The 10,779-nt window shown below is 45.8% G+C and overlaps 1 protein-coding gene across 1 annotated transcript; it reads left to right on the top strand.

Moving 5' to 3' along the window:
* Nucleotides 1-27: 27 nt before the first annotated feature.
* Nucleotides 28-10,657, top strand: IKBKB (inhibitor of nuclear factor kappa B kinase subunit beta). Its single transcript, XM_039564269.1, has 21 exons — nt 28-171; nt 244-338; nt 1,090-1,207; nt 1,948-2,017; nt 2,422-2,510; nt 2,967-3,056; nt 3,400-3,524; nt 3,855-3,962; nt 4,275-4,404; nt 4,868-5,062; nt 5,314-5,428; nt 5,798-5,921; nt 6,175-6,326; nt 6,440-6,501; nt 6,950-7,059; nt 7,319-7,368; nt 7,925-8,024; nt 8,210-8,357; nt 8,561-8,688; nt 9,423-9,513; nt 10,056-10,657. The coding sequence occupies exons 1-21, from the start codon at nt 67-69 to the stop codon at nt 10,122-10,124; spliced, it is 2,274 nt and encodes a 757-aa protein (XP_039420203.1). The 5' UTR covers nt 28-66; the 3' UTR covers nt 10,125-10,657.
* Nucleotides 10,658-10,779: the final 122 nt, after the last annotated feature.

Raw genomic sequence — 10,779 nt, 5'->3', positions numbered from 1 at the left:
AAGGTCGGGCGGGCGCTCGCGCCGGAGCCGGAAGCGCGCGTCCCGCGGAGCGGAGCCGGGCCCGCCATGAGCCGGCCGCCCGCGCTGCAGGCGCTGACCTGCGGGCCCTGGGAGATGCGGGAGCGCCTCGGCACCGGCGGGTTCGGCAACGTCATCCGCTGGCACAACAAGGTAGGCGGCGGCCGGGCCGGCGGCGCCCCGGCTCGGGGCCCGCGCTCAGCCCAACCCTTGCTCTGTCCACAGGAAACCGGCGAGCAGTTGGCCATCAAGCAGTGCCGGCAGGAGCTGAGCCCGCGCAACCGCGACCGCTGGGCGCTGGAAATACAGATCATGAAGAGGTGAGGCGGGGCGGCGGTGCTGCCGGGCCGAGCCCAGTGCCCGCTTGCGGCCCGGCCGGGCCGGGCGGAGGGGTCACTGCGCGGTGTCGCGTCAGTGCCCCGGGACGCGCGGCGGAGACGGCCCTGGAGCGCGGGTCCGACGGTGCGCTGAGGGAAATGGTGGGAAATGGTGGGAGGGGCTGTTGGCCGCCGGCCGCCAAGGGATCCCCTTCCGGGAGGTGCCCAGTCCGCTGCGATGGCAAGTGCGTGGAAGTTCACGCTTAAGAAAACTTCACGTTATGATGCATGAGACTCTTGGGTCTCACACTGCCGTCTTCGGCTCGTCTGCCGTGGCCTCAGCGCTACAACAACGCTCCTACCTAGCCGCTCCTTTGCCTGCCTTAACGGCTGTGCTGGGACAGTCCCTTGGGGTGTTGGGTTGACATTTTAGGATGTAGTGGTCTGATTGCAGTTTGGGTCTTTTCTGGACGGTGACGACAGACTGCCTTGCACTCCTTTGCAGGGCTTGTTGCTGTGCCTTCTAGACAGATCTGTCATGCACGTGTGTTGAAGAAACACACTGTCTTGCACGTGAAATGCCAGGAGTTGGAATGAGTCTAAATCCATGAAAGGTGCAAACCTTTAGAATTCACTAGTTCAGTTTCTAAAAAGATTTGTGACCATGTGGGACTTTGAGGGATGACCATGAGCACGTGAAACTGCATAGCAGTTGCAGAACGTCATGCGTACTTGCCTAATTTTTTTTCTGCAGGCTGAACCATCCCAATGTGGTGGCTGCCCGGGATGTCCCTGAAGGGATGCAGAAGCTCGCACCAAATGACTTGCCATTGTTGGCCATGGAGTACTGCCAAGGTGGAGACCTCCGCAAGGTGAGGTCCCTGGGGTGGTGGCCAAGGTCTTATCTGATCCTAGGTTTTCTACTGAAATTTTCCCTTAAAACCTTTGTTTTCATATCCCAATGCTTCCTGATTCTAGTCATGGCATCAACAGGTGTTGGTGGCTTGGTCCTTGATATTATGTTCAGCTTTTGAAGACTTAAGTGCTTTGTGAAACTCTTTGTATTTTTTTGGATGCAAGTGACACTGTGAGGAGTTTGCACATAATGAGCCTTCGTGTGGAAGGGATGTGCAACAGTACGTGAGTATGGCCAAGACCGTTGTAGGGTAGGTGCATCTGTAGGCTATACCCTTCTTGAAAGTGATTAACTCCTGTCTGTCATAGGAAGAAATAACACATGATAGTTCTAATCCTAAGGCTTTTCTAACCTTTGCTATAATCTGCCCATAGCTAAAGCACAGACGTTAGACCTCAGATTTGAGCTGATATTGTCAGGCACAGGGGAAATGGCAAAGTAGGATGGAACAAATAGAAGGATGAGAATGGGATGACACTGACTTCTTTCACCTGCTCCTTTATCCTCCCATGCAATTAAACCAAGGCACGAAGCTGTAATTGCTGCTACCGGAGGTCACAGTCCATAGAGTTTTGTGCACCTGGAGAATTTAATTGCTGTTGCTGAAACTTCTTGCATCCCTGAGAATTTTTGGGACTGTGAGCCTCACTCAGGATAGAGGAGGGAAAGACTACATTCTGTGTTGCTTACTTGCAGTACCTGAACCAGCTGGAGAATTGCTGTGGCTTGCGGGAAGAAGCTATTCTCATCTTGTTATCTGACATTGGTAAGTGGCAGCAGTACCTTCAGTTGTCTGAGCTATGGAAATCCTTTTAGTCCTGAATCCACACTATGAGTATGCAGCAATGACCTTAGTGACTCCACTTTAGACTGACCTTTTGTGATCTTGATCACCTACCAAAAGTCTTGGTAGGCTGGGGAGGTCCTTGCCTACTGGAAGCTAGCCAGCATTACTACAGTTCACAGGAAGGATGTGAGAGGGAAGTCAGCTTATGTCCAGAGTTTTATGATGCTGACTTTACCTCTTGCACTTAGTGTTTCCTTGTATGTTTGATTGTACAAGGTTTGATGCAAAAGCCATGCTTATTACTAGATAGAACTGAACCCTTACTGAGCTCGTGCTAGGTAGCGTTAATTATGCTTTTACAACTGGCTTTCTCTGCGTCTCAGCTTCTGCTCTCAGATACCTTCATGAGAACAGGATCATCCACAGAGACTTGAAACCAGAGAACATTGTGCTGCAGCAAGGAGAGCAAAGGGTAAGCAGGAGCCACTTGTCTCTACCTGCACAGACAAGTAAGCTTAAGAGGAACACACATGTGCTTCATGCAGTTGCATTGTCCCTCCGCAAGAGCACTCAGCCCAGGATAACGCCTGTCTCAGGTCACTGTGTCAGATGAATAGTATTCTGTGTGCAGCTGAGATGAGACATTGTGTTACACATCCGTTAACACATGACATTTTGACTTTCAACTATTAAGGAAAGAACCAGACTGTACTGGTTGACCAAAGATTGGAAGGAGCTAAGTGTGCCACGACACCTTCAAATTCATTGCAGTTTTAGGAATATACAGTAGCCTCCCATTTCTGCTTCTGTCTCTCCGCTGGCACCTTTCCTGCGTAGCTTTGAAGAGCTGAACCTTTTCTTTCTGCTGTATGATGTGCTTTTAACAGGACTTCAGTCTAGTGTTCTTATTCTCTGTTGTGTGTTTCAGTTAATACACAAAATCATTGACCTTGGTTATGCTAAGGAGTTGGATCAGGGTAGCCTATGCACATCCTTTGTTGGGACTCTGCAGTACTTGGTAAGGAAGGAGTTTGGCTAGAAGAGCAGCTGCTGCTTTCTAGTGGGATAGAATTAACCGTTATCAAGCTTTGGGCTGGGATTAAGTACTTGAGTGGTATGGGGTGCATTTGTGGTGCTGAAGCTAGCAAAGGTGACTGGGGTTTTTTTTTGCTAGCTATGCCTGTTATAAGTAAGCAGGAGTGCCAGCAACCTATGCTGCTCACTCTGAGAGGGTCTTAAAGCTCGTGAGAGGCAGCGTTCAGTAATGTCTTTAATCATTTGTACAAATGTTAATGAGATGTTAAGGGACAGAGAAAGCTAAGAGCTGGGTGGCTTTGTCTCATGTATGCATACTGTATCAGGCTCCAGAGCTGCTGGAACAGCAGAAATATACGGTGACAGTGGATTACTGGAGCTTTGGCACACTTGCCTTTGAGTGCATTACAGGCTTCCGACCGTTCCTACCCAACTGGCAGCCAGTGCAATGGTGAGTGAGCCGTGGCTTGGTGATGAATGGGCATGATGTGACTTTCCTGTTTACAGGAAGTAGAAGTGTGGTCCCTTGATTCTGAGGATAATACCCCTATGTTCCTTGCTCTTATGGAAACTGACGCCCTTCGCAGGAGTTTGACCTACCTGAGCAAGTTCAGCATTCCTGATACTTGCTCTATGGGATAAGGGCTGCCTCCTACAGGGCAGATAACAGAAACCAAAGTGGTATCTGTATTCTATCTGTCAAGGGTAGCTTTAAGAGCCTACTAACATGCAGGCTGGGAAAGGCAGGCAATTATTTCACCATTGTACTTGCTTACATTAGGCATACAAAAGTGCGTCAGAAGGATGAGCTGGATATTGTTGTTTCAGAAGACTTATCCGGAGAAGTCAAGTTTTCTAGCAGTTTGCCCTGCCCAAACAATCTAAACAGGTGAGTACTAGAAATTGCTGTACTGAGATAAACCAATTCTTCTGCAAAAGGACCAAGTTTATATTATATGCCTTACTGTGTTAACCTGTGAATAAATTGAGTGCATGACACAGGCAGTACTTTTGTTGCTTGTCACACTTGTGCAGTTGTGAGTCTTGGTTTCTGCCTTCTAAACGCTGCATTTGTGATGGGGAGAGGTGGAGTGTTGGAGGGGGGGTGGGTTTTGTCAGTCCTCCCACACAGAACAGGCCATATGGTTACTGCAAATGCACTTTGACCTCTTCTGACCTCCTTCTGGTTTTTATTGCTAAGTGTTTTGTCTGAGAGGCTGGAGAAATGGCTGCAACTCATGTTAATGTGGCACCCACGTCAGAGAGGTACAGATCCTACGTACGGACCCAATGGGTGTTTCAAAGCTTTGGATGACATTTTGAACTTGAAGGTAAGCAATGGTCTGTATTACCCTGGAAAGTTTTCCAGAGAGCAGTTGCCTGTAGCCTATGAGAGGAGAGGCTTGAATCATAGACTTAGGAGGAAGAATGAGGCAGAAACTCATAGAACTGTCTTCTGACAGTTAGTGACAGGTGCTTTACTCTTGCTTCTTTGAGGACAAATACTCCCTGAGCTTGTTGGGAGTAGTAAATAGCTTCTGTGCATGCTTAGTTCCATATTCTGATAGAGGATGCTACAGCTGAAGCTGTTTAATTGCCATGTAGCCTCTCTTCCACTTAATGGAGGGCAAGAACTTTGCCGTAACGTTAGGAAGTAGCTGCAAAGTGACTTCTTGAGTCTGCCAAGTGCTTTGAACAGTTTATTGGTGGGCACTGTCTCAGTCCCTCAAATCTCTGCTCTAACGTGACCAATGTGTCTTCAGCCTTTCTCAAGCCATGCTACTCTTCTTGTAGTTGCTTCATGTTTTGAACATGGTTACGGGAACTGTGCACACTTACCCTGTGACAGAGGAAGAGACTCTGCAGAGTGTGACGGCCAGGATTCAGTCAGATACGGGAATTCCAGAACAGGACCAGGAGCTACTGCAGGAAGCAGGACTTGAATTGTTTTCTCAGAAGCTGGTCACGAAACACACAGCTGATAGCAAGGTGAGTCTGGATACTCCCTTTCTTGCTTTTGAGTGAATCGGCAGGCACTGCTCTCACTTTGGGATCACAGCACTCCCTGCTGTTGTGGCATACTTTTGTCATGGTAACTACACAGACCTAACAGCTGTTGCAGCATAGGCACCCTATTGCCTTTGGTGTTCTGTGTTTGGCCGAGGAGGACTGTTCTGTTTATGGTGTTACCAAGGCTTGCTTTTCCTGAGAAAACCTAGTTGGGTCTTTTTTTCCTGCAGGTGAATGATACTGCAGCTGCAGACACAGACCTTCTCTTCCTCTTTGATAACAGGAAAGTTTCCTATGAAGCTCAGGTGGCCTTGCGTCCTCATCCAGAAAGTGTTGACTGCATCCGTAAGGACTTTGTCTGGCACGAACATGAAGTCGTGGTGCGGGGAGGGGGGTTGGTGGGCTCTGTGTTGAGAGGGGTGTCCGTGTTCTGTGGTCACATCACATGCAAAGACTAGAGGGAGCTTTTGCATATTGGGACTGAAGAAGCAGTAAAATGGACTGTCATTCATTCAATTTATCAGAATAACTGAAAAAAGGAAGTGTTTGGTTTTGATATACTGGGGAAACTGCACAGGGGTTATCCAGCTCTAGGCTTTGCAGGTGGTAACATGCCCCTCAAAGGAGTAATGTTGGTCTGTTTTGTGATAACACTACTTTCACACTTCATGCTGAACTGTACATTTCCCTTTCCCTTGCCTCCTCTGTTTTCAGTTCAGGATCCAAAGAAGAATCTCCACTTTTTCCAGTTGCGGAAAGTGTGGGGTCAGATCTGGCACACAATCCGGATGCTGAAAGAGGACTGTAACCGGCTTCAGCAGGGGCAGCGAGCAGCCATGTACGGTGGCAGTTTCTCTTGAATACTTATCTCTGTCTTTGTGCTCTGGTGAAAGGGAAGATGGAAATGGGACCCTGTTGGAATGGGGAAGCCCATGATTGGAGCTGTAAGCAATTAGTGAAAAGCTGAGAGTTAGCCTTTTGGCACAAGTGCATTTGTCCTCGCTGCTATCTCAAGTATCTGCTTTGGATGTAAGTGGAAGCCTGGTGGATTTTTAGTTTCAGAGGCTAATAGGACCTTCTTGTCCATGCAGGATGAATCTATTGCGTTACAACAGTACCCTCTCGAAGATGAAGAATTCTATGGCCTCTCTTTCTCAGCAGCTGAAGGCAAAGCTGGACTTCTTTAAAACAAGCATCCAAATTGATCTGGAAAAGTATAAAGAGCAGATTGAATTTGGAATTAGTGAGTATAGCATCTGGCAAACAGGTCTTTTCATGCCTCTTATCCTCACAAAAACACCTACCTCTTTCTCTGTGAACCTGAGAAAGCCAATCACTGTTCTTTGATTCCTGTAGCTTCTGAGAAGCTGCTGTTTGCCTGGAAAGAGATGGAGCAAGCAGTGGAACTTTGTGGGCGGGTATGTTTCTAAATGCAACTGCTTATCATAAAGAAAAAGAGGCTTGTTTCTATTATCTCCCCCCCACCCTTTTTCTTCATTGCCCCTGCCTTAAATGGAAACTCCTTGTGTCTGGACTGATTCCATATTTCACATTGCCTTGGTTTGCATGGCACCATTTTTGTCCATTACTAGTACTACATGAAGCTCACTCTGTTGCAGGGCTCAGGGGAAAAAGGGAGATCTTGGGGAAACCCCAAAAATGTCTTGGAAGTGGTTTTATCCAAGAGCACCAACCTAATTTCCTTGAATTGAAATGACTTGTATTCTCATTTGTCTTTGGCCGAGGCTGCTGTTTGCATCTTGCTGGTGTGTTTAGAAATGTGAATGAGAAAGGAAGAACCAATGTGAGTGGTAGTGTCTCTAAGTACGAGACTGTTCTATGGCTTATGTTCTACCCTGCTTTCAGGAGGATGATGTGGACCAGTTAGTGAAGAGGATGATGGCCCTGCAGACAGACATCGTGGACCTACAGAGAAGCCCACTAGGTCGTAAACAAGGAGGAACACTGGAGGATTTGTGAGTTGAACTACCTTGAGCTTCAGATGCAGGAGTGTTTCTAGCTAAGCTTACTCACTACAAGACAATGAAAGGGCCATTTCTTCCACCCAAATTATGGGGGACTGGGAGGACTTTAACACTAAAAGATGGTTTTTGACTCATCTGTCATTGGTCTGAAATGGCAGACAGGTGTAGAAAAGATTTGAGTTCTCAAACTATTTGTCCTTAATTTTGGTTCTTTGGAAATCCTTTGTTTTTTCCTGCCTTTTTCTTCTAGAGAAGAACAAGCCAGAGAGCTGTACCGAAGACTGAGAGAGAAGCCAAGAGGTAAAAGACACTTTAGCTCAGGGTCAGCTTGCTTTGTGTGGATAGTAACTTTGAAGATGTAGTAACATCTGCAAACAAACAGTCCAGAATACTACTAGTTTTTTGTAGTATTGAGAAAACTATCTGCCTTCTAGGCCTGCCCAGACACTAGCAGCACACGGACTCTCCTGGACTTGCCTTTTTTTTGGAGAGGGGAGTCGGGGAGTCAGTTTCACACTAGGCCAGCCTTCCTTTCTTGGTGCTTTGTAAGCTGTTCTCGAAACACCTCTGGAGCTCTTCTCAGAGCAGGCTGTTGCTACAAGCATATGCTGCTGCTTCTGTGTAGGAAGGATAAAAGACATGGTTGTTCCTTTGATACAGTCCCAACTTACCTTTTCAAGTTCTTTAAATTTTGAAGAAGGTGGCTAAAATTCAGTGTAATTCATCCCACTCAAACTTGCATATCCTGAACTTTGGATGTTACAGGATTGAAGCAGCAGTGGAAACAAGCCACTAAGACTCTTTTCACTCTGTCCTGTAAACTTACCTTTCTGTGTAATGCTGACTCTCATTTCAGATCAGAGGACAAGCGGTGACAGCCAGGAAATAGTACGACTGCTCCTACAGGCAATCCAGACCTTTGAAAAAAAAGTTCGAGTCATTTATGCTCAGCTCAGGTGAGCTTTGTAGATTTTATTCGGAGTTGAGAGGAGGCATTTTCTCTTCCAGCAAGAGAAGGTTTAAAACTCAATGCATACAGCTAAGGAGATCTTGCCGTATTACAGGAAATAAGTAACTTCAGAAATGTTCTCCTACTGCAGTGGCCCATGTGTGATCTGATTACTTTTTACTTTTTTTGTAGTAAAACTGTAGTTTGCAAACAGAAGGCATTGGAATTGTTCCCCAGAGTGGAGAAAGTGATGAATCTGATGAGTGAAGATGAGGAAACAGTTGTTAGGCTTCAGGAGAAACGACAGAAAGAACTGTGGAACTTGCTAAAAATTGCTTGTGTAAGTAAAATAAAAACTCCACTTTAACCTGAAAATATGGTTTGTAGCACAGGTTCCTGAAATAATAGTAAATCAAATATGCCCTATGATCCTTTTCTTTATTTTGAATTAGTATTAAAGCCAAGTTCCAGGTTGTCTCGTATTCCTGGCTGCTGAAAACTAGTGGAAATAATTGCACTCTGAATATTCTGTGTTTTCTTCAGAGTAAAGTACGTGGTCCTGTTACTGGCAGTCCAGAGAGCATGAACCCATCACGTCTTGGTAGCTCGGGTCAGCTGCTGCTGCAGGTCCCTTCTGGAACATACAATTTATCCAACTCTGTAAGAAAAAGGTGAGGCAAAGTCTGGAGTTCTTCAGCTGCTACCGCCAGCACTACAAAGCTGGGCTTCCTGCTTTATGAAATAACAGCACACAGGCTTTCTCATATTTTACACTTTGCATTCAGCTTGCATTGTCAATAGTCTTGGTTTACTTAGTAGTTAGACTTCCTGGGTGGGGCTTGCAGATCTTCCTTATGAAAAATGGAGAATCATGTATAGCTTCACTTCCCCCTGCCTCAATAATAAAGATAGTTTTTTGGTTTTCTTCCTTTAATCTGAGATGGTTGGGCTCCCTTGGAAGTACACTGCCAACAAGAACTGCTGAAGCATTGTCATGTAAGGTCATAGTAGCTGAGCTGTATCTTTGAGGAGACTGCTGTAACCAAGCATGTGTAGTTCTGGCTTGCTTAAATGAACTGGGTCACCACTTGGAATGAGAGACCTTGATTTGCTTATTTGCATGTTGCCCCATCCTTAAGTTTATAGGCTGTTCTCAGCTTTTTCTCTAGCAACAGTGGTTCCACATAATAAGAACCCAGTCCCATCTTGGAATACATTTCCTTTCCCCTGTCCAGTGAATCAGGGGCTGCCACCAACTTTTCAAGTTGCAGCATGAATTACAAGCCTATGACCTGACTGACTTCAGTGTTCTGCAGCATATCTGCCAGAAATACTTCTTAATGAGAGAGGCAGCATCTCTTTAAACTGCCATAGAAAATCATAGTGTAATAATTGTCCCTTTCAGTGAGGAGCTACTGCTGGAGTCCCGGAAACTTTGTAGCCAACTGGAAAACGTGATGCATGACACAATGAAGGATCAAGAGCAGAGTTTCTTGGTAATGTATTCATTCTTCTATAAATGGACTGGGGAAGTGCATGGCTTCAGAGTTCTGCTTGTGTAACTTTGCCACCACTAACACAGCTGATTGAAATCTGCAATTTACTCTTGGACAAGGGGAGAGTAGGAGTTGCAGAGATAGGAAGCACCTGCTCCCCCATAATCTGCTGACTGACTGATTCTGCTTGCCAAGACTGGGAGCCACGTGCTGGGGACTTGTTGCACTGAACAGTAAAGGATGGGGCAAAGCACTTGGCCAGCGTACAAAAATACTGCAAAACCGCACGCAAAGTTGGGATGATCGGGTGGCAATACAGCGGTGGGCAGGGATGCTTATGATGCAGAATATTAAAAAGAGTGTAAAATACTAGAGAATGCAAGTAACTTGAGGGTTTCCTTGGCAGCAGTCACATGGCTCATCATGAAGTGATATTGACCAACTTGTTCACAGTAATTTTTTTTAAGACTCTTAACATGCTTCCCCTTTATTCTAGAGAAAGCTCAACTGTAAGCTAGTGTTGAACTTCATTTATTCTTTAGGCTCTAGACTGGAGCTGGCTGCAGCTTCAGGTAGAAGAAACAAACAGTCCAGAACAAACCCAGATGTAAAATCACTTTGGTTGCCTCTGAAGCCATGCTACTTTGGGAAGCCAACTGTGAAAAGCTGCTGCCTCTGAGAAGGGAGTATCAACCGCCTCCTTCTACTGTCACCTACTGCTTCTGTGATACTTACGGCCTAGCTTTTAGTATCCACTTCTCAGACACTTTTTTTCACAAAGATACAGCAGGGAATGCCTGTTCTAACTGCTTGGAAAATGTTCTTAACTGTGCCTTAAGACAGCAGATACTCTCTGTCCTGATATATCTTCCCTTAGGCATCACCCTGTGGCTATTTCGCTGCATTTTACGCTTTCTAATGAACAATGGACAACAAGTGTACCCAGTCACTGGTAGATGTCACCTTCCTAATGAACTGTGAACGTAATTTCTTAACTTTGCTGATTTGCACTTTTTTTCTTTAAGTGTAATGGTTGTATTTACCAAATACTTGTTTCCTATATGGGAACGAAATTATCTAAAACATGTATATTTTTGGTTTGCTTTTTTGGATGCCCTCGATAACGTTATAATGGAAAAAGCTGCTTTCACTGTGCAGATCTCTAAAACATGAAAGGTGTAAGGATATTATCCTAGAAACCACAGTAGAAGGTACAGGTATCTTGAGCATACAGGTATCTCATAACAAAGCATTTGCAGATTATCT

This window comes from Corvus cornix, chromosome 22, assembly GCF_000738735.6.
Source record: "Corvus cornix cornix isolate S_Up_H32 chromosome 22, ASM73873v5, whole genome shotgun sequence".
NCBI classification, from domain to species: Eukaryota; Metazoa; Chordata; class Aves; order Passeriformes; family Corvidae; genus Corvus; species Corvus cornix.
This window is presented reverse-complemented; position numbering and strand designations above follow the sequence as displayed.

Excerpts from the sequence above, each read along its gene's own strand:
- IKBKB (XM_039564269.1), top strand. The coding sequence starts at position 67 with ATGAGCCGGCCGCCCGCGCTGCAGGCGCTGACCTGCGGGCCCTGGGAG. Across the intron at positions 339-1,089 it reads GAAATACAGATCATGAAGAG|GCTGAACCATCCCAATGTGG; the intron begins GTGAGGCGGGGC and ends TTTTTTCTGCAG. Across the intron at positions 7,060-7,318 it reads GGAGGAACACTGGAGGATTT|AGAAGAACAAGCCAGAGAGC; the intron begins GTGAGTTGAACT and ends TTTTTCTTCTAG.